General features: G+C 57.9%; 1 protein-coding gene across 4 annotated transcripts in view; it reads left to right on the top strand.

Annotated features, from left to right (window-relative positions):
- The window catches only part of OSBP2 (oxysterol binding protein 2), a 160,165-nt gene that overhangs the window by 122,356 nt on the left and 17,349 nt on the right, over positions 1 to 20,460 (top strand). For all 4 annotated transcript variants that reach the window (XM_047697769.1, XM_047697771.1, XM_047697770.1 and 1 more), the window contains 2 exons: positions 5,912 to 6,168; positions 19,854 to 20,046. In XM_047697769.1, the coding sequence (XP_047553725.1) occupies positions 5,912 to 6,168; positions 19,854 to 20,046 (450 nt within the window). The remainder of the gene's footprint in view (positions 1 to 5,911; positions 6,169 to 19,853; positions 20,047 to 20,460) is intronic.

The raw sequence follows: 20,460 nt of genomic DNA, 5'->3' as shown, positions 1-20,460 counted from the left end.
AAGGAGCCACCCTATTCTAGTATGACCTCATCTTGACCAATTATATCTGTAACAACCCTTCTAAATAAGGTCACATTCTGAAGTTCTAGGAAGGACATGCATGAGGGGGCCGGGGGAGGACTAGCCAAGCCAGTATGGCAACCAAAGGTTGGAAACTCTTATACTCAGAGAGCTTGCCATGGATGAAAGGCCACTGCCAGGCTCTGCGGGCCTGGCCAAGATGGACAGGCAAGTTGTGACTGCTGAGTTTTATGGATTTATTCTCTTCATGTTGTTGTTGTTGTTGACAGAGCAGGTGGGGGAAGGGGAGAGGTGGAGAGCGAGAACCTTAAGCAGGATTCATGCCCAGCAAGGAGCCCAGCGTGGGGCTCGATCTCATGACCCTGAGATCACGATCTGAGCCAGCATCAAGAGTCGGACGCTCAACTGACTGAGCCACCCAACGCCCTGGGATATATTCTCTTCTCACAGAAAGAACTCATTCTTGCGTGTAGCTGGTGAAAACTGATGGGCATTTTAGGAATCAGTGCCTTTCTAGAAATGGTGGTATCTGAGAATAGGCTGGCCCATTTGTTTCACATGGTCCCACATCCAAAGAGCTGCTCACACCTCATCTAGAGCTCCGAGTCTGCCTCAGGGGCCAAATCAATTTGTTCCTTAGTGTTCTGTAGTCTGGAGCTTGGGAGTGCCACCGGCTAAGGAATGTCAGGCTGAGATCCCCCGCAGTTACGGAGAATTCATTTTCATTAGAAGGTGCAGGTCCTCTGGCCCTGTGCGGTCCCCGGGGAAGACCAAGAGCAGAGTCGGCTTCTCCGTCTTCCAGGCCCAGTGTCCTGTTTCGGAAACCACAGCCTCCGCTGACGGAGAGCCCCTCAACAGGCTCCTGCTTAGCGGCTTTGCTGGGGAGGTTTGATCTGTGTGTTAGGAGCACGCCAGGAGTAGCAGTGCACAGAGCAAGGCCTGAGGAAGAGTGGTGGGAGTTCAGAAAGGTGGCCTTGGCAGCCCTGCTGGGAAGCACAGCAGGACAGCAGCCGGGCTTTTGCAAAGCAGGCATGAGCTTTGTGGGAGGATGAGCCCATGAGCCCACGAAGGGGCCCGGGGGATGGGACACCCCAGGTCCGCCCCTCACACCTGTTGGACCCTTCCTACTCTGAGCCTCAGTTTCCTCAACTGGGAAATGGGGCTGCTAAGGGTGCAAGGTTAGGATGCTGCCCTCTCATCCAGCTGCTTCCTCTCTGGGCAGTGGGAAGCTGCCTCTTCCAGAGTTTGTTTTGTGAGCTGCTGAGACCCGATTGGATCCCAGTGCAACCCATGAGGCATTCCCAGAGGGCCCCAGCCCGGTGCAGAGCCAGCCGGAAGCCAGATGGGGGAAGCAGAGCAGATGGCTGCAGGGAGCTCAGCGGAGGCAGGCAGTGAGGGGCACTGCAGGGCCAGGGTGATAGGGCCTATCGTGGAGGGAAGGGGAAAGACTTGCCCCAGTGAAGGGGCCAAGATTCCTGGTGAAGGGATCGAGGGAAGAATGGGCAGAAAGGTCCTCACCAAGCAAACGACAGGTGCCCCGTGTACTTTGGGGTGCTTTCACTGGCCCCTTTGCTCACACCTGCTGCCCAGTAAAGGCAGCCCCCTGCCTGTCCTCTCCTGCCTGTCCCCTGGCTGTGCTGAGAGAGGAAGTGAGCCCCACCACTGTGCCCCTGCAGACCTAAGTGCCCCCCAGCACTGCGGGCCCTTGATGGCAGCAGCTGGTACGTGGCTGTGATCAGAGGCTGGCATCCCGCCGCCTGGGGAGGAGGCTCTGATAGCGGGCGCATAAAGCAGCCTCCCCCCCGCCCCACCATGGACTCCTCTCCTGGGAAAGGTATCTGGGTCATCTGTCCTGGGTCCCAGGGTCTGAGCCCTTAGCAAATGCATCTTAGCCATTTGGAAAGGTCTGGGCCCTGTCTGACAGAGGAGGGACTCAGTAAAAGCTAATTATAGCTGCCTTTGCTGTGGCTCCAGCGTCTGACCTTGACCAAGCCCCTCTCCTCAGTCTGGGCCTCAGTTTTCCCATCTGAAAGCAAAGGCATGGGCCTGGGTGCAATGGGCATGACCTAAAGGCGCCCGTGCTCTGGAGGGAGTTCAGGGGTCAGTCTGCCCTCTTGGGCTCAGCCTAGCCATTCCACAAGCGGTGTCACCTGATGGCCCAAGAGGCTGGGCCCGAACGCTCTTGCTACCCCTATATCAGCTGACCGCAGCTGAAGAAAATGGGAGAAATGAGTGCAGCAGAAGACGGGGAGGACCGGGAGCACCCTTACAGTCAGACACTTGTCCTTTATCTTAGGGCCAGAGTCTGCCTCCCCCAAAGCTCTACCAGTTGTTGTGAACAGAGATAAAGCAGTGGCTAAGAAGGAGGCGCCTGGGAAAGTAGAACATTTATGTTTATGCCGCCCTAGGACAGCCTGACCACCCCTCCCCCCAGAGCTGCTCAGAGCACGAAGCTGTGGCCTTCACATGGGCTTTGAGGCAGGCCAGGGCAGGAGCTCCTGTGGCCCATGAGCCTGGCTTTGACCTCGCCCTAGATTTCAGTTGCTAGTATTCTTGCATTCATAGAGTTGCGGAATTTCTGTAGGATTTTACGTTTGTGCATATATTAGTGTTGACTGTTTTGTGGAGATGCAGATTTAACAGAGGGGACAGGCAGTGTCATAAAACGGTCATAAAAGCTTGAGAACCCCCAAGGCCATAAACTTGAGAGCCACAGGCTTGAACAACTTTGTGCATACAAGTGTTTGCCTTCCTTTGGACCAAATTCCACTACATCCCCTCCCCCCGCAGTGGAGTTCCCCGATCAAAGGAAGAGGCAGGCCATGGAAGCTGGAGAGCCATTTTTCTGCCCTTGAGGGGTAGCTGCTGGTTTATCCTTCAGAAAGCCAAAGCTAGTTCAATACCGTTCACTATTTTTTCTAGGTCGAGTAGCGTCACAGTAATAGTTTTATTTATGCCTCTAATAATGAGTTTCATCTCTCTTTCTAATGTGAGTCTGCTCCTTGCAAGGACCCTGACCCCACACTGAGACCTGGAGACTCAGCATGGTCAGAGGTTTAGCTCTGCTTCTGCCCAGGCCTGAATGGGGGGTTGTTCACAGCACTGTGCTCAGCCGAACAGCCCCTGACACTGTGGGGGAAGTGATCAGCTAGGCCACATATCAGGCCATATGTCTGCTAGGCCTCACCCTCGAGGACTGGCCAGGGACTGAGACTGCCTGGGAGCATGGCTGTCACTAAACGGTCATAGCCTTGCAGCTGGGTGGGTGTGGCCATCAGCCCTCTTCTGCTGGGTTCAGAGGTCCTGTTCTTTCCAGCCCCTGGCCTCCTGTGGCTACTCTGATCTCTCTGTTCATCTTGCCACTTGCCACCAGTCTTGTCTTTCCCATGGATCTCTGCTCGAGTGCTCCTCCTCTCCCTCTTGCCAAGGAATGAAGGTTCAGTCTTCTCAGTGGAGCCAGAAGCCCTTTACCATCCCTCCTCTCCAAATAGCTCCTTCCCCGACTACTGCTTTTGCTCTTGTCCAGATACTGCCCTCTTGTGTGTAACTGCCATCTCCGTGCATACCACCGAGAACCCCTGCACAGGCCTCCTGTGAAAAGCTCAAGATCCTTCATCCCTTCACTCACCCACTCCCTCCCTCTCCTCCACCCTGCACCTGCCCTGCCTCCCTCATTCTCCCAATTCCACTGTCCTTCTGGGACAGAATCTCCCTGCCCACACCCATAGAACACACTGTGCTGGTCAGTAACCGCTGACCCAAGAATCTTCCCATCCTTCCTCCAACGACATAGCCCATGATTTGGGAACAGAACAAGTACATCTCCACGTCCCTGGCTGCTGGACCTGGACCCTAAGAGCTGCTTATTAACAAGTTAACTAGAAATGCGGTTACCCACCTCTGCCCACCACACAGGCAGAGGTTCCAAGTTAGGCTGGTTGTGCTTCTTGCTTAGAGAACGGTATGTGTGTGTGGGGGGGAGGGGGGTCCCATTCAGGCTGACCCACAGCTGGCATGTCCCCACACAGCCCTCCCAGTGTACAGAAGCCCTTGCTCTGACCGGTTGGTGGCTGGCCATTCTGGGGCATTCTGGGTGTTACACATGTTGAACCTGGAAAGGTGACAGGAGCTTATATCGTAACTGAGTGCCCAGGCTCTGACACTCGACAGACCTGGATTCGGATCCAGCTCTGCCCCTTAACCACAGTGCCCGAAATGGGTGGCTTGGCGTCCAAGAACGTACCTTTCCTCCCATCTTACTGTCTGCTGACAGTGCGTGAGGCTGTGCGTGAGACTCAGTGCGTGAGGCTCAGCGTTCACACCACTCGAGCAGGTGGCCCAGACGCCACACATGCGTCTCCAGACCCCGGGTCCTTTCTGAGCCATCGCTAGGCTAGCTACGGTGGGGAGAGGGAGAGCTCCTGCCCCAGCTTGGATGATGCTGGCCCACTGCACCCCAGCCTCCAGCCCATGTGGGTCCCATGCCACCGGCCGGCCTGGCAACCGCCACCTGCTCAGGGCAGGCTCAGAGTCATAACTCAGCCACAGCCACCCCCACGCACCCTGTCTGTCATGGGAAGAAAGCTGTACCCTCACAGTATGTGCCTTTGTAAAAAATTTTGTATCTTGGGTTACAGATTTCCTTCCCCCCCCCAAAAAAAAAAAAGTTTTGTGCTGATTGTTTCTGAATCAAGACATTTCAGAAACCCCTGTCACTTACAGGCTTGGACACTCACGTGCCAGTGACAGCCTCTCTATGGTCGCATGGAGCAGAGCCCAGGCCAGCTGCCCACCTACCCCACTCACAGTGGTGCACCCCCCACCACGAGGTCCCCACCACCCTGCAAGCCTTTGAACACAGGCAGTGCTTGCAGCGGGCTGGGCTCCAAGGCACCCCAGACTCCCAAGAATGACCCCTTGAGGGCGCCAGGCGGCTTTTTGAGAAGTGAACGGATCCGCCAGTGGAGAGGGGGCCCCCCGCCTGACCCTGGTGTGAAGAGGGTGGCTGTGGAGGCAGACAGACTAGCCGGGAGGACCCCAGCTACCTGTCTGTCCCTGGGGGATGGCATCGTCCCTACCCTGACAAGGCCACAGAGATGCCATGCTCCATGTCTGGACTAAAGGGATTTGATAAATGAGAGTGGCCTTGTTCGTGCAGAGGAGGTGGGTGGGGACCTATAGGGGGAAGGCTGGGGGGCAGAAGCAGGGCAGGGGAAGATGACTTTGGCCTGGGGGTCTTTAGGCAGGCTCTGAAGATAGGGGGCATGGGGCTGGGGCTGGGTAGGGGTGAGGCCTCTGAGGAGGTGGGGGAACTAGGAGGTGGTTGCAAGCAGTGAGGGCCCTGTGGGAGAGGCCCCAAGCCTGAGCACTCACTCAGGTGTTGCACAGAACAGGGCAGTTCAGCGTGGCCGGCTGTTGGGCGCGGAGCTCGGGGTAGAGTGAGGCTGGCAGGAAAGTATGGGTCAACTTCGGCTGGGACCATGATGTGGGGAGAGGAGCTGGCCTTCATCCGGTGTCCCTGGTCTGTGACGGGAGCTGCTCCTCGCGGCGATCTCCACCTCCCCACCCAGCACGGGCCACTCTGGCCCGTGTGGCATAGCTTAGGGGGCTAGTGCCCCCCATGCAGGTGGGTGTCTGCAGGCCTGCCCCTTCCACAGTGTGGGGCAGGCACTGTCTGTCAAGCTGGTCCCCCTTTCCATCCCCTCCCATGGACTCAGGAGGGCCCATGCCCACCTGGAGGGCTGGCAGGGAGCAGGAGCTCAACCAGTTAGGGCACTCTGTTTGGTGGGGGGGGCTCTGTCTGTTCCCTCCTCCTGGGCCCAGGCCACGTGGGCTTCTCAGTGTTGTGTTGGCCAGTTAACAACCATGGCAACCCTTTTTCCTTCCTCAGATGACTCTGGGGACGACGACGACGAGACTGCCTCTCCAGCTGATAAGAGCGAGCTACACTGCACCATCCAGAGCCTCTCCTTGAAGTTGGACGACCTCAGCACGTGCAATGACCTCATCGCCAAGCATGGCGCTGCGCTCCAGCGCTCCCTGAGTGAGCTGGACGGCCTCAAAATCCCCTATGAGAGCAGTGAGAAGCTGAAGGCCGTGAACGAGCGGGCCACCCTCTTTCGCATCACCTCAAATGCTATGATCAATGTAAGTACCCACCTGCACTGCTGGCCCCCACGCAGCTGGGGACAGGACAGTAGCTCCAGAAGGAGCTACTCCCTGTCACCAGCACCGCAGTCCCCAAGTAGGTGGTGGCCAGGGTGCTTGACAAACCAGGGCTCCATTTCTTGGTGGCCTCAGGTCATTTCCCAAAGCCTCCTGCCATGTCTGTAGCTGCCTGCTGGGGACCCCAGTGAAGTGTGAATCCTGATGGGGGCTTGGGGCCTAGGCCAGGAGGGCCAGGGCCCCAGGTGGAGCAGGTGGCCCTGCCCACACATTGGGGACAAGGCGGCCATGCTGATCCACAATGGCTGCTACTGCTCCTTCCCCGAGTTCGCTGCTCAGAAGCAACAGGATCAGGGCCCAGTAACCCCTGGAGCAGGTGTGCATCTGGAGGTCCGGTGCCGTGGATTCCCTTAGCCAGGAGAGCTTGAAGGTGCACCTGCCAGGGGTCATGCCAACCTGACAGTAGCCAAATGAGTAGCCACAGTCCATAAACTGAGAGGCACAGCCTTGGGGATTGCCACTTTCCACAGGGTTCTGGAAGCCACATTGCTGTGACTGGGAGGTCGGAGGGTCTGTCCGTGGAGGCAGAGAATATAATGCTTACCTGGGCTTTTGGGCCCTTTTTCCTCCTGCCCCATGAGTTTTCCCCCAAGATGTGGATGCTCTTTTTGGCCTCCATCCTGTAGATATAGGTCTGACCGCAACAGCTTCCTCCCGTGGACAGCCCCCAAGAGGGTCATATCGGGACAAGGAGACCAGAGAGGGGGAGGTGTGGGGAAATGGAGGCCATCTCAGAGGAGGTGGCCACATCCAGAGGTGGCGGCTCGGGCAGGCCATCAGGCTGGCCAGAGACAATGGGCAGTACTAGTGCCCAGCCTCCAAATCAAGGAAATTCAACCAGAGCTGAGCCAGTAGTCGGAACGAGTCCAGAGGCCAAGAGAAGAGTGGACGCTGGAGCCCATGGTGGGGCCAAGACCTTGGGGTAAAATTGTGGCCATCAGAGACTTGCCCCAGGTCTGACTCAGGTCTGACCATGCCCACCGCCCCCACACCCTCCCCGCACCCACCCTGCCCCTGGAGCTGCCACTGGTGCAGGAGGAGGCCTGAGGAATCTGTACCCTGGGGCCTGAAGCAAGCACAGACCTTTGTCCACACACACGGGTGAATCTGAGGGTGCATTGGGTGTGTCCACCCATAGGCTGCCCTGTGAGTTGGTCCCATCATCGGTTTGTACTCGCTTTGTCCTATGCTCTCCCTCTTAGGCCAGCCAGCCTCCTTTTTTTTTTTTTTTTTTTTAATTTATTTGACAGACAGAGACCACAAGTAGGCAGAGAGAGAGAGGAGGAAGCAGGCTCCTCACTGAGCAGAGAGCCCGATGCGGGGCTTGATCCCAGGACCCTGAGATCATGACCTGAGCTGAAGGCAGAGGCTTTAAACCACTGAGCCACCCAGGCGCCCGCCAGCCAGCCTCCTTACAGCCCCCAGACTCTCGGGGTCTGGGTCACTGCCCTTCTTGCAGTGACAGGCCCAGATATGAGGCGCTTGATGACAGAATGACGCACTTGTGTTTCCCCACTGGGCCCGGAAGCCGTCGCCCACTCGCGGCTTCCCCAGCACGGCCTCCCTGCCTGCCAGGACCAAAGAGGCTTTGTCTCCAGTAAGCAGCTCTGACTTTTCCCAGATAATGAGCTTCTCAGCTGGTGTCTTTAGCAGAAATCTTTTATCAGGCATCAGAGGCTCGTCTGTGTTAGGAAGCCATAGAAACCGCGCACCATCTAAGTGTGTAATGAATTGTTTGATAGGAAGCAAGCCCCTGGGGTGAGTTACAGAACGCTGTTTGCAGTTCCAGCACTGGGAAAGTCCACCAGAGTGACGGAGAGCTGCACCCTGGACTGGGCTCTGCCCACCCGCTGCCATGAACCTGATGTGAGGGCCCCTCCCACCTACTTCCCCTGTGGGGTGGCCCACCCAGAAGTGAGGGGCTGGCCCCAGCAGGCTGTGCTGACAGCCCAGACCTGTGCAGAGGCCCTCCTTTCTCCTGGGACCCATTCCTGACACCGTGCCTCACAGGGCGGGAACTGAGTCAGTTCTGGGCAGGGAGTTCATTTACACAGTTGTCAGACTGTGTCAGTGTGAGTCTAAACTCACACTTTCTGCAGAGGCCCCTTGGACAAAGTATCCCGAACCCTGACCAGGCCTTGGCTTCTACCCCTATTACAAGGAAGGGGTTGGACCAGGGATCTGTAACTAAGGAAGCCATGTGCATTCACACCCAAGACCACTCACCCCTTGCTACAACCTCGTTAATACCACTAGGTTAGTGCAAAGTGGAAACCGAGGCTCAAAGAAGTCACCCAAGCTGCCCAGGGTCACCCAGCTGGTGTATCCGAGCCAAAATGCAAGGTTGGGTCTGTGAGGCTCATGGGGGCAGTGATGCCTCTACACGCTCAGAGGCAGTGAGGATGAGACCTCCAAGGGTAGCAAAGGCCCCCTCCTCTTTGTGGTCAGCACACGGACTGGGGGCCTTGCATCACCAGGGTAAAGCCCCCAGTCTCAGGACCTGAGTCCCTGCTTTGTGTCTTACCTTTAGGCTACAGCCACACCAGGGCGCTTCCTGGGAAGCTGGGGACCCAGGATGAGTGGAAGCTACCCCCGTTGTCCCCAGAAGGCACAAACCGTGGTTCCCCAGGTCATTCCAGTTCTTGCTATGAGAGGAGGAACCTGTTTCTCCCCACTGTTGAGATCCCTTTGCAACGCCCTCTCCCGCACCCTGACTGGATACTCTTGCTCTCTGGAGGGAAGCTTCCAGCATCCCCCCATGCCTGAGTTTGGGGAATCTTTTCCCACTGCCACTAGAGGGCAGGTTCCCCTCCTGTGAACTGCAAATGGCTATGGTTTTCCACCTCGTGATGGGCTCTGAATGAGATTGAGTCCTACAAGTGGAGAAGAAAATGAGGGATGGCTGGCCAGAGCCTATGGAGGAGCATATCTTGTAAAGGGTCCTGGGCAAGCAGCACTCTTCACACACAGAGAGGGACCAGCTGTGTCACCTTCACTTTTTCCCAAGATGGCCAAGAGTCTGGGGTTGTTGAGCCTTCAGGAGAAAAGTCAGAGGGACAATCAAATCTCCTTCAGATTTGGGAAGAGGTGCTTTGGGAACCTTCACAAGCCTGTAGATCCCTAGCTCCCAGCAGGGCAGGGAGGCGGCCCTCTGGACAATTCCTTAGACCATTCCATAGGAACCATGATTAGTGACACAGCCCATTCCTGTGCCACTGCCCCCAGGGGCCAATGCAGTGAGACTCACCTCGAGTGGAGCACGGCCCCTTTCCTTCTGCAAGTGTTGGAGGAATCAAGAGGCTCAGAACAAGTTTCTGGATCAGGAATGTTGAACAGTGCCACAGTGTTCCACCTCTTTGTGTCTTTGCCTGTGCTGTACCTTCTAGAATTTTCCCCACCCTTTAGATACCTGGTAGACCACTTTACATCCTCTAGAATCCTGGATGTCACCAGGGCTGGGAGGCTGTCCAGCCTCCTTGTCAGGAAGCCATTCCTTCTGGCTAGAACCCTCTGGAACCATCGGGCACTGCTCTGCCTCACTGAGCCCACTGTGCACTTTCCCCAGTTACATTGACATCTGCCTCCACCAGTCTTTATGCCCCCAAAGTGAGACTCGGATTTTAACTCACCTGTGTCCCCAACAGCAGTTGGGAGTACCCAGTGGGAGTGCCTAATATGTGATGTTGGAACCCAAATGGGTGTCATATCTCAGAAAAGAGAATTCTAAGTAGCCCACATCTCATGTTTGCTTGCTGTTACCATTTACAGAGCCATGCTCCTTCCATTTCCTCACCTGAGAAAGTGAGTCAGTGAGAGAGTGGGTCTGGCAGCAACCCTCAGCCAGAGCCACTTGTCACTCCACCTTGCAGAGAAATGACCCAGCCTGGTCACGGAGAAATAGGAAGTGAGACTTAGGAAATTAACTCATAAATTGCGTTTTTCACAGGAGGGCTGTACTGAGTCCTGGCCCCCTCCCTCCGCTCGTGGTTTTGGTTGGTGAAGCTGTGTCTACATGGCTCCTGCAGTTAGGAAAGGCCTGGCTGTTGGAACTTGAACCCAGACCTGACCTGCTTCCCATCGAGCCTTCGCCGGGCTTGTGCCAGGCAGGGACTCAGCGTTGCCCCTGGAGCTCATGATCCAGAGGACGCACCCGGTGACAGCCTGTCACACCTCAGGGTGGCTGTGCAGCCTTCTCAAGGAGCAGCATGGACAGTAGCTCAGAGGCCCACTTTTGAAGGTCAAGTGTGTAGAAGACCTAGGGAAGGGCTGGGGAGGTTCACATTTGGCTGGGAGAGGGGCTCAAGCCTGGATGACCACCACCCACCATCCCCTTGCTGGGGAGCTAGCTGGACATCCTGAGAGCCAAAGCAGGACCTGCAGAGGGCACGGAGTGGGGCCCAGACCAGTGAGGAGAGTCACTCACAGGCAGGAAGGAAAGGTATGAATAGGGACCACATCTGTCCACGCGGCCTCCGTGGATGCAGCGTCCTGTCCACCACCACCGCTGGCCTGGGCAGCCCACAGGGAAACTCCGAAGCTCCCAGCCTCCGGAGCCTCGGCCTCAAGTGAGAACGAGCATGTAGGGAACACAGGGCTGGGGTGGTGGTGCGCTCCCTGGCAGGGGAATTTTGCAAGTCTGATCGGAAGCAGGGGCCCGTGGGCCCCTGCATCGATTGCTGTTTGCGTAGCTGTGAACTGGCCCACCGTTGGAGGAGCGACCTCACGGCACCATGAAACAACTTTGGTTCATAGATGGAGTCTTGAACCTCCGCGCCCCAGCGTCGCGCGTCCTTCCTGGGACCCAGGACGCACCGGGTGTGCGGGCGCATCGGGCTGGTCCCAGGTCTAAGGTGGAGCGCGGTCGAATTAATATGTCTTCCCAGCTCCTGCTTTGGGTATTCGTTTCCATAAAGGAAAAGAGTCAATTCCAGTTTTCATTCTCTTTTCCTGTAAGTTCATCTTTGGGGTAAAGCAGGACTGAAGGACAGGTCACTGGGAAGGTGACCGGTAACAGCTGCAGTCTGCCAGCATTCTTCCTGTGCCTTTGTTTGCTCCTCACAACAGCCACATGAGGTTGGAGTCATTGTGGCTTCCTTGTCATCAACATCATTTGTGTCAGGTGACACCCTGAGGCCCAGAGCAGTCATCTTGCCTACGGGGGGGGAGGGGGGGGGAGGGGAGGGGAAGGCCTGGCTATTCAACGAGCACTTGGGGTTACAGCCACTGGGCCCTGGGCCACCCGCAATGCTGGCTGTGGGGTCTGTGCCGAAGGGCTGAGGCACACCACCCGTCACCAGGCCCAGCACACCTGCGCTTTGCCAGGTGACCCCAGCTTCCTAAGGGTGGCCCATGAGGCCTGCATGTCAGCCTCATGGCCCCTGCTCCCCGCAGAAGAAACCCTCGGTATCGCCATGGACGTTCAGGGGGTGAGATGTGAGAGGTTCCTCAGAGTTCGTGACTTATGTTGGGGCCCAGGACTCAGGTCCTCCAGCCACAGGGACACCTCAGGGCCCTTAGGTGTAGTGAGCTCGGGCCGGCCTGGCTCACAGGCACTGAGCACTTTGCAGGGGGTAGGGGGACTGTGTGGGCATAGGAGGCCCTCTGGAATCCCTCCCTGATCCAATCAGGCCCTGGTCTAGGCCTTGGGCACACAGGGAACAAAGACCCCTTGGAGAAACATAACCACACAGACGATGAGGCATGCTCGAGGCCAGAAGACCCTCAGAGGGAAAAAAGCAGGCTGATGAGGTGGGGCGGGAGCCCCCACTTGCACACTGGCGGGAGGGGAGGGCTCTTGGAGGGAGGTGGGGAGAAGAGCCCGCACTAGATTCTCAGGCAGGCCTGGAGCAGTGGGATGCCGGAGGAGGGGGGAGTGTGGCAATGGTGGAGGGGAGGCCTGGGGAGATAGAGCTGCTCACAGGACACACTGGGTGCTTACGCTCATGGAGAACACCACACTTTCCACTCTGAACGAGGCTCCAGCAGCCAAGGACTGCGGTCCAACCCAAGTTTCCGCAATAGCCTCCTGCTGCTTGGAGCCTGGACCCCGGGTGAGGTGGGGACAGGCACCTGGAGCCCCTTGAGAAGCGCACTCTCCACCACAATGCTTATGAAGGGCTGTTGGCTCGGACTTTTGGGAGGAGCTGCATGGCTAGCCCCTTGCTGGGTTTGTTGACAGCAGGGCCCACAGAGTGGCTGTGCAGGGAGAGATCTGGTCTCGGGGTCAGGGGCACTGCAAGGAGTGGGAAGGAGCCACTAGTAGAATGGGGGCCCCTTACTGTCTGATCCCTACCTCCACCGTCACAGTGCCGGACTGGGGTCCAGCAGTCAGTCCCACAGATGCAGGTAAGATGCAGGAGGGCCTTTCCCTGAAACAAGTCTTGATCAGCCAGTGAGCAAGCAGAACCGGGTCGGGGGGAGCCCCTCAGTAAATGAGAGATGGCTGAGGTGCCCAGTGGAGGCAGGAAGTGGCACTGGCCCACAGAGGGTGGATGCCCGCCAGGCCTACTTCCAAGGGCCTGAGGGGACAGACAGCACTCTTGGGGGCTCTCAGTTTCCCCAGGAAGGTAGTGACTTGCAAGACACACCGTTTGGTGCCTGCAGTAGAGCTGGTGGGGCAGGATGAGGGTGTGGATTCCGAGGGCGGGGACGCTGTGGGGAGAGGCACTGGCGCAGCCTGTCTCGGGGGCTTGACCCCCAGTCCAGCTGAAGGGAGCTGGAAGAGAAAAGTGCAGGCAGGCATGGACAGGGTGGGGGCAAGTAGGGCCAGCTGGGAGATGTGTGCAGATGCAGACAAAGCCTCATATTTGGGGCATCATAGAAATAAAGCCCAGACCAGAGCTCTTTTGCTGCTGGAAATACTCTGAGGCTTCTCTCAGCCCCATTTGGAGATCACGAAGGGGTTCTCGCACCCACCCAAGCAGAGCAAGGGGGAGCGGCCCCGGAGCTGCCTTGCCCGGTCCTTCTGGTGCTCGTGGGCAGGTTCCCGTCCAGCTGACCGCTGTTCCGCTCTTGACAGCTTGCTCATTTGGGGCCTGGGGAGAGGAATAAAAATAGATTCTGTAACTGTTTAAAATCAGTTGGCAAACTGGCGGCCAGATGGTGCTGGTTCCTGTGCGCAAGGGGTAAACTATTTTGAATGTGGAAAGGGCTATTTTAAAGTTTGAACTGAAGTGAAAAGCTGCCTCTCCAGTGCCACAAGTGAGTCACACTGGGGAGAAGCCGTGACCATCCTCCTGCCCGGTGTTTGCGAAGGGCTGGCCACCGTGAGCATGGAGTCTGTTCTGGGCATTGGGCGAGGTGGGGCCACAGGCAGGTGGCTGGTCCAGCCTGACCTGGGAGCTACTTGGTCTCTAGGGGCCAGGAGGGTGCTGGAGATACAGCGTGGCAGTTTGGCTGGGCCTGACCTCCCCCACAACCCTCCCCCCCAACCCCCGGGTTAGCCCAGCACTACCGTCGTCACTCTACAGGTCCCCACTCTTGGTCTTGGAGGCCTGGATGGCTGGGCATCTCCTGCCGCGGCCGCCTCTGAGCCTTGCAAGCTTGGCCTACATCTCAGCACTGCCCCTTCCAGCCACTGGGAAGCATGCACTGAGGGTAGCCTGCTGTTCCTAGGGGAGGAGTAGAAAGAAAGACCCTGTTGACCCCAATGTGTCCCCAGGTGTGAGCTTCTGGCCACGCACAATGGCTCGGGGAGATGAGCACTCTGAATGACTTTGTCCTATTGGCTCCTTTTATGATAGAAGGCCAGTGAGAGGCAGGTCCGCAGTCATGCTGGCCATGTGAGGACCAGTGTGGGGGGTTAGATGGTGGATGGGCAGCCCTCCATGACTCTGAGAGCCAAAGGGTCCAGCTGCCCACCCACCTGGGAGCCCTAAAGCCTGAGGGTCCCTGCAGGCCGGACATATGGCAGTCAGACATCCGGCAGGTTCTGTCTGACTGCAGGTGGAAGCACAGCCCTTTATCCCATCCCTCCTGCATCCACGGTTACCAGAACTTGTTGTGCGCTGGTGGCTAGAGACAGAGTCCATTGCCAAGCTGGCCCTCTCAGTTGGCACTCACCCAACCTGCAACCTCTGGGCATTTGGCCCATCTCTCCACCTACTCCATGAGTCCCAATGGTCACCCACCCTAACATCCCACAGTCTTCTGGCATCTTCCTCATGCTCCCATCTAGAGGGGAGACAGCATGGGAGACCGTGCTTCCCGAGTTGTCCCTGAAGGCCAGGCTTAACCAGGGTCTTGGCTCTGCAGTCCCTCCCGAGAGCTTGAGAAGCTCCCTGGGCCACACACAGGACGGTCATCGGACCCAGGCTGGCTGACCCCACACCCTGCTCACCTGCCCGTGTTTGGGGACAGCGAGGTCATTGTCTGGATTAGGATTAGGAACAAAAAAGCGATTAGAGTTTGTCCTCCTTCCTCCTGGCACAGCTGCGCAAAGGTTTCCAGCTCAGAGACACTTGGTCCGTCCCATAGGATCCCCTCAGGATGACCAGCAGCAGCTTCCTTCGGAGCTCACACAGCTTGGGTGAGCAGGCCTCACAGCTCCCTTCACCGGGTGGGGCTTCTGAGAAGTGAGAGCCCCCCAGCCTGTTGCTGAGCAGAGCCGGCCCCAGTACGGGGTGGGGGGAGAGCTGTCTTTTCTGTCCCAGGCTTTTGGGTTCCCACTCTGCTTTGGAGCAGCCCACAGGACCCCACATCTCTTCATCTCGGGGATCCTTTCCACAGCCCTGGGAGTGGGAGGAAGGGACAGAGCTAGGAAACTTGTTCCCACCCAGAGGGCGATTCCTCAGCGGGTCATGGAATCAGGGACTCTGCAGGACTCCTGGGGTTCAACTGTCTTTCTTCCCATGAGGACACCAAGGCCCAGGAGGCTATAGGCCTGGCCCAGGGTAGGCAGCAGGCAATGCCCTTGCGGGGTCCAGAGGCTGGGCATCTTTGTTCTGCCCATTCCTGGTGCCTTGCATCATTTAAGAGCTAATAGGTGGCGTAGGAAACCGCTCTTGCTCAGGGAAGGGCACGAGCCCTCTGAGAACTGTGGCAGAGCCTCAGGGGAAACGTGACAGTGTTCAGGGCGCGGGTCCGCCCGGCCCCTCCCTGGGGCCCCGGAAACTGCCCCCAGCCAGCCCCCCGGCGGGCCCCTGGCCTAATCCAGCTTAGTGAGCACACAGGGCACAGCCCAGCTCAGCATTCCCGGGCAATAGGATGGGGCCTGGAGAAGGCCGGCAGCAGCAGAGGAAGCCTTGGGAGTTGAGGAGGGACACCAGGTAGGCACACGGGATGAAAGGGGTGGGGGAGCTCGCCACGGCCCATGCAGTGACCAAGGCAGTTTCTCCGCTGCAGATGACCCCCCTCCTCTAGGAGCAGCGGTAAAGGCTTTGGTCCAGCCCCAGGAGCCCCTCCATACTGGGGTGTAGCAGCCTCTGCCCTGCCCTTATCTCTAGGTAACTGTGACACTCTACCACCTTCATGTACCCAACCCAGCCACGTGAGGCCCCTGTCCTGCCCCCTGTTGCCCCACACCCTTGGTCCTTCAGGGGCAGCGAGCTGGAGGTCACCAGGTTGTCAGCCAGCAGCCCTGGCCTCTTGGGCCCCGTCCTCCGCCACAAGGACGGGTGCTGGTAACAGGCTTTGTGGAGGCACTGCTGAGTCCTGGTGCTTGAACAGGGTTATTCCTTGACATCCTTGCTAGTGAGCATCTCCGGGAGCCCAGCTCCCCTCCAGGAAGGCCACAGAATCCCTCAGGGGGCATCCAGGCCATGATGCTCAGCTGTACAAAGTGGTGACAGGGCTGGTTCCATGCTCTGGGAGACTGTAGATGGCGTCCACAGAGCCTGGGACTCGGGTCCTACACATGCCGCCCGGGGCCTTGAGCAAGTACCTTGGCCTCCCTGAGCCTCTGTTAAAACAGGGAGCTCCACGCTCGCAAGAATGCCCCAGACAGCTCTGGCTCACGGCAGGGGTGCAGCATGTGGGTGGCGGGCCAGGCATCAGCATAAGCACGTGTGTTTGGGACAGAGTCAGAGGGAGGGTGACACATGCCTGGTGGGCCACATGCAGATGGCATGGGGATGATGGGGCCCCGGGAGATGAGGCTGGAGAGGATGTGGGGCCAGGTCTGTGAGAGGCTGTCAGCATTTCCTCGAAATACGACGAACATTCCATTTTCCCTTGGAGGAGAAAATGGTCGTTTCTAAGGCAGTGAGAGCCCAAGCCCATCAGAACCTCAGGGGTGGGAGAGAGGGAGCCTAATTCATCTTCACACTGCGTTTGTCATTCCCCCTTTGCTCTTGTGGCCAGAAAGCCCAGAGGCCACACCGAGTCCTCTGGCATGGATTTGTGGGGCATATTTACTGCGACCTCTGGCTCTTGTTTTATACTGTTGTTTGGGGCTCTCTGACCAGTCTTGTTTTAAAGGCCATGGGTTCCATGAAAGCAGAGCGCCCGTGGATATTAAAACCCAGTGACAGGGAGAGGATGGCAGGAGCTGTAGAGGGTCCCCAGGGAGCTGTGGAAGGCGGGTGTGGGGGAGCAGAGCTGGAGGAGGGCAAGCGGGGAGGTGAGTGGCTGGGTGCTGCTGCCAGACCTTCCTGGGTGTTGGGGGGAAGACAGGCAGCAGGCACAGACTGAGAGCAGAGCAGAGCACCCACAGACTGAGAACCCGGACAGCCATGAGGCACCCATTGTGTATCCTGTCTATAAAAAGGCTGTGTGCACAGGCCAACCTAGGCCCCTGCACACTCACCTTGGGGCAGGCAGGTCTGACTCTGTGGGGGAAGCCTGGCTCTCAGGCCTGGCCTGCTCGTCCCCTTGGGCAGCCCCTTCTCCCTAGGCCTCAGGCTCACAGGGGGGCAGGGGCAGGGAGACCTGGCAAGGGGCTTCCCTATGGCAGTGCGCCCGGCACCCATGCCCACCCAGAGAAGTGAGGGCGTTCCTCCTCCACCAGCACTGGGCCCCCTTCCGACCTGCACTGCGCACCCAGCTCAATAACACCTGGCAGGCTGCCTGGGCCAGCAGTGGGTCGACCAGCACTCTTGCGGTATTGGGACTCCTTCCTGGGTCAGCAAACAGATGGCAGGATCTGAGACTGACTTGACTGGGCATGGTGGCTGAGCTCGGGGCTGTGGGAAATCACGGAGGCCGTGGGCCAGGGCTCTCAAGGGAGGGGCGGCTCAGAGTGGACAGAGCTCCGGGATAAGGAGCTGGGGTCCCGCTCTGTGTCTGCTACCTCTGGCCGTGTGACCTCAGAGCCTGTTTCACAATCTGTGGAAGGGGGTGGGGAGCCCTTCCCCACCCATTTCACAGGACTCCTAGAAGCATCTGGAACATTTCTGAGGTGCCCAGAGGGGTCCTCTGCCCACTACGCTCCACCACTACTACTTTCTATACCCGCTGGGGCAGACCCAGCAAAGAGGAGTCTTCTAGTCTGGCCTTTGGAGACAGTGGTCATGTGTCTGCTGTCAAGGCCCCCTACACTGAGGCCTGCAGTGGTGAGGGGGGAGCAGGGACCAGGGACAAGGCCACTGCAGGACCCTGGGTGGTAAAGGCTTGGCTCCCAAGTCAAAAGCTAGGGAGTGGCAATCAAGCATGTCCTTGTCTCCAAACTGCATGATGGTCCGTGACTGTAGCCCCACACCAGCAGCTGAACCTCACAAATCCATAATTTGCAAACTCTAGAAAGCCCCAGACCTGTGGCTGCTCCCGGTGCAGCCTCTATTGTCTCCAGAGCCTGTTAAATGCATAAGGAGATTTCTCTACTCTCATCCCAACCTGTGCTGGGTCACCTGCCGGTATAAATCCCTGCCCCTTTTGGAGAAGCTGGGTACGGTCGCTTAGGTGTGACCAGGCAGGGACCTTTCGGGGAGAGTGGGAACACTCCTGAATCTGAGGTGGAGTGAATACACTTCCTCCCCAGAGCCTCGCAAGGGAGACGCAGGAACCTGAGCCTCAGTTTCCTCATATGTCAATTGGGGATGACCCCACTCCTCTGCCTTGAGGATTTTGCCGGGCCGGGTTGGACAGCGAAGCTGGGAGCCTGGGCTCTGTCAGATATTACTGTTGTGTCTCAGGACATGGGCTCAGAGGGGCTGAGTGGCTTGTGCAGGAGCCTGGGCCTTCCCACTCCGGATAGCAAGCCTTATTACTCTACTTTGCTGGTTTCCTTGGGTCCCCATCCCATCTTTAGAATGGTGTGTGGGGGTAAGGGGGTGTCAGGGAGGAAGCCTTGCCCAGCCCACTCCGCACGGGTGCTGGGAGGTGAGATGACAGAGAAGGCACGAGGGGGTAGGCTTGAAGAGAGAGAGAGACGCTGGCCGGGGCCTACCGCTGGCGAGGTGCTATCTGTTCCTGCTCTCCTGAGAGGCCCCCACAGCCACCCCTCAGCAGGGTGTTTGCTCATCCAGTGGATGCTCAGAGTAGCCGCTGAGTTTGGAGATCCATGGGATGAAGAGAAACAGGCAGAGTCAGCAGAGAAGCTGATCTGTAGGCATGAGATTGTGGGGGGTTGGGGTGAGTGAGTAAGTATCTCAGGGGACCTGACTAAGCCAGCTCAGGAGCCTTCCCTGGGGGAGACGTGAGAGAAGTCTGAGCAGTGAGGGTGGCACCCATGCCTCTGGTGCCTCCCAGGGAGTGTCTATGAGGGCTGCTTGGTCCAGCACTCCACATCACCTCCCTGGTTCCTCCCGACAGTCAGGATAGAGCTGCATTGTCCCTGTGTCACCGAAGAGGGGCTGTGTGCCCTTCTCCCTTCAGGAAAGCATGACTCCAACCCTCGGGGTCAGATAGCATGTGACGTGCGTGGAAAGGGAGGGCAAGGGAGTGGTGGCCAGAGACCACCGGTGCACGTTGGGCCAAGGAAACGTGTCCCTTCCTACTGCATTCAGTCCAGAAAAAGCAAACCCAGAGGTCCCCAGCTTGGCCCTCCCTGCCTGCCAGGAACAGCTGAGCCCGGGCCCTCCTCTCCACTGGGATCAGGGACAGAACGACAAACCCCTGCCTCATAAGAGTGTAGTGGGACCACCTACGGACCTGGGAAACTGGAAAGAATCTGAATGTCAGAGTAGGCCCCAAGTCTGAAGGGGGAACCTTACTTAAAAAGCAGAGTTATGTGATATAGACTTTGAGGTAACTTTGTGGGAAGGTCTGGTCTCAATTCCTGTGCCAAATAAGACCCTTTACCTCTCTAAGCCAGGAAGTTATGGCAGAATGTGGCTTTCCTTCCTCCCATGCCACGGGCAGGGACTGGCCTGAGCACCACATAGGCCTCCGGTTCTCATAGGGACAGAGGTCGTGCTTAGGTCTGGCACATGGCGAGGATGTGGCAGCTTGGGCCCCAGCCATGTGGAAACCCAGCCTCCACCAGCCACAGCCCGGGTTTGGTGCTCTCAGATGGCATCCTGATTATGGGATGTCCACCATGGCGGACGCCTGTCCCCGGGCTGGCTCTGAGAGAAAAGTCAGAGTTCCTACATCCCCACAGAAGCCAAGGGGGCAGCAAAGGTGTTTCTGAACACCCCAGGACTGACTGGCAGGTGGGGTGTGGGGTATGGGGCAGACAGGCCCCTGCCCTGGGCCCTGTGCTCACTGACCACTCTGTCCCCCATCCCCAGGCCTGCAGAGACTTCTTGGAACTAGCAGAGACACACAGCCGGAAATGGCAGCGTGCCCTACAGTATGAACAAGAACAGCGCATCCACCTGGAGGAGACCATCGAGCAGCTAGCCAAGCAGCACAACAGCCTCGAACGAGCCTTCCGTAGCGCCCCCGGCCGGGCCACCAACCCCACCAAGAGCTTCAGCGAAGGCGAGTGGGCGAGGGCCACCCAGCCTGGCTGGGTCCCTTGCTCAGGGCTGCTCAGCCTCTGTTCCTTCCAATCTGTGCTCTGTCTCCGCCTCCTCCTGCCAGCTGGCTCTGTTTACATGCTCCCCCCCCTACACCCCCAGTACACATGCCCCTTAACATGCCCACATTCGGGCCTACCTCGGTGGCTTTGTATTTCCCACACCCACTACCGAAGGGTAATTATCTCCCTGCATTTAGGTTCCAGTTCTTATGAGAAAAGTCCAGTGAGCCCAACTGTCCCTCTGTGGCAGGGCTGCCCTGGTACCAGGTGGCAGCCCACCTGGCCTTGGGCTGGGAGTGACAGGTCCATCCAAAAGGGTAGCTAGGCCCCAGACAGACTGACCATCGTGTTGAGCAATCTGGGGAGGCTTCCAG

The sequence above is a fragment of the Lutra lutra genome, chromosome 12, assembly GCF_902655055.1.
Source record: "Lutra lutra chromosome 12, mLutLut1.2, whole genome shotgun sequence".
NCBI lineage: Eukaryota > Metazoa > Chordata > Mammalia > Carnivora > Mustelidae > Lutra > Lutra lutra.
This window is presented reverse-complemented; position numbering and strand designations above follow the sequence as displayed.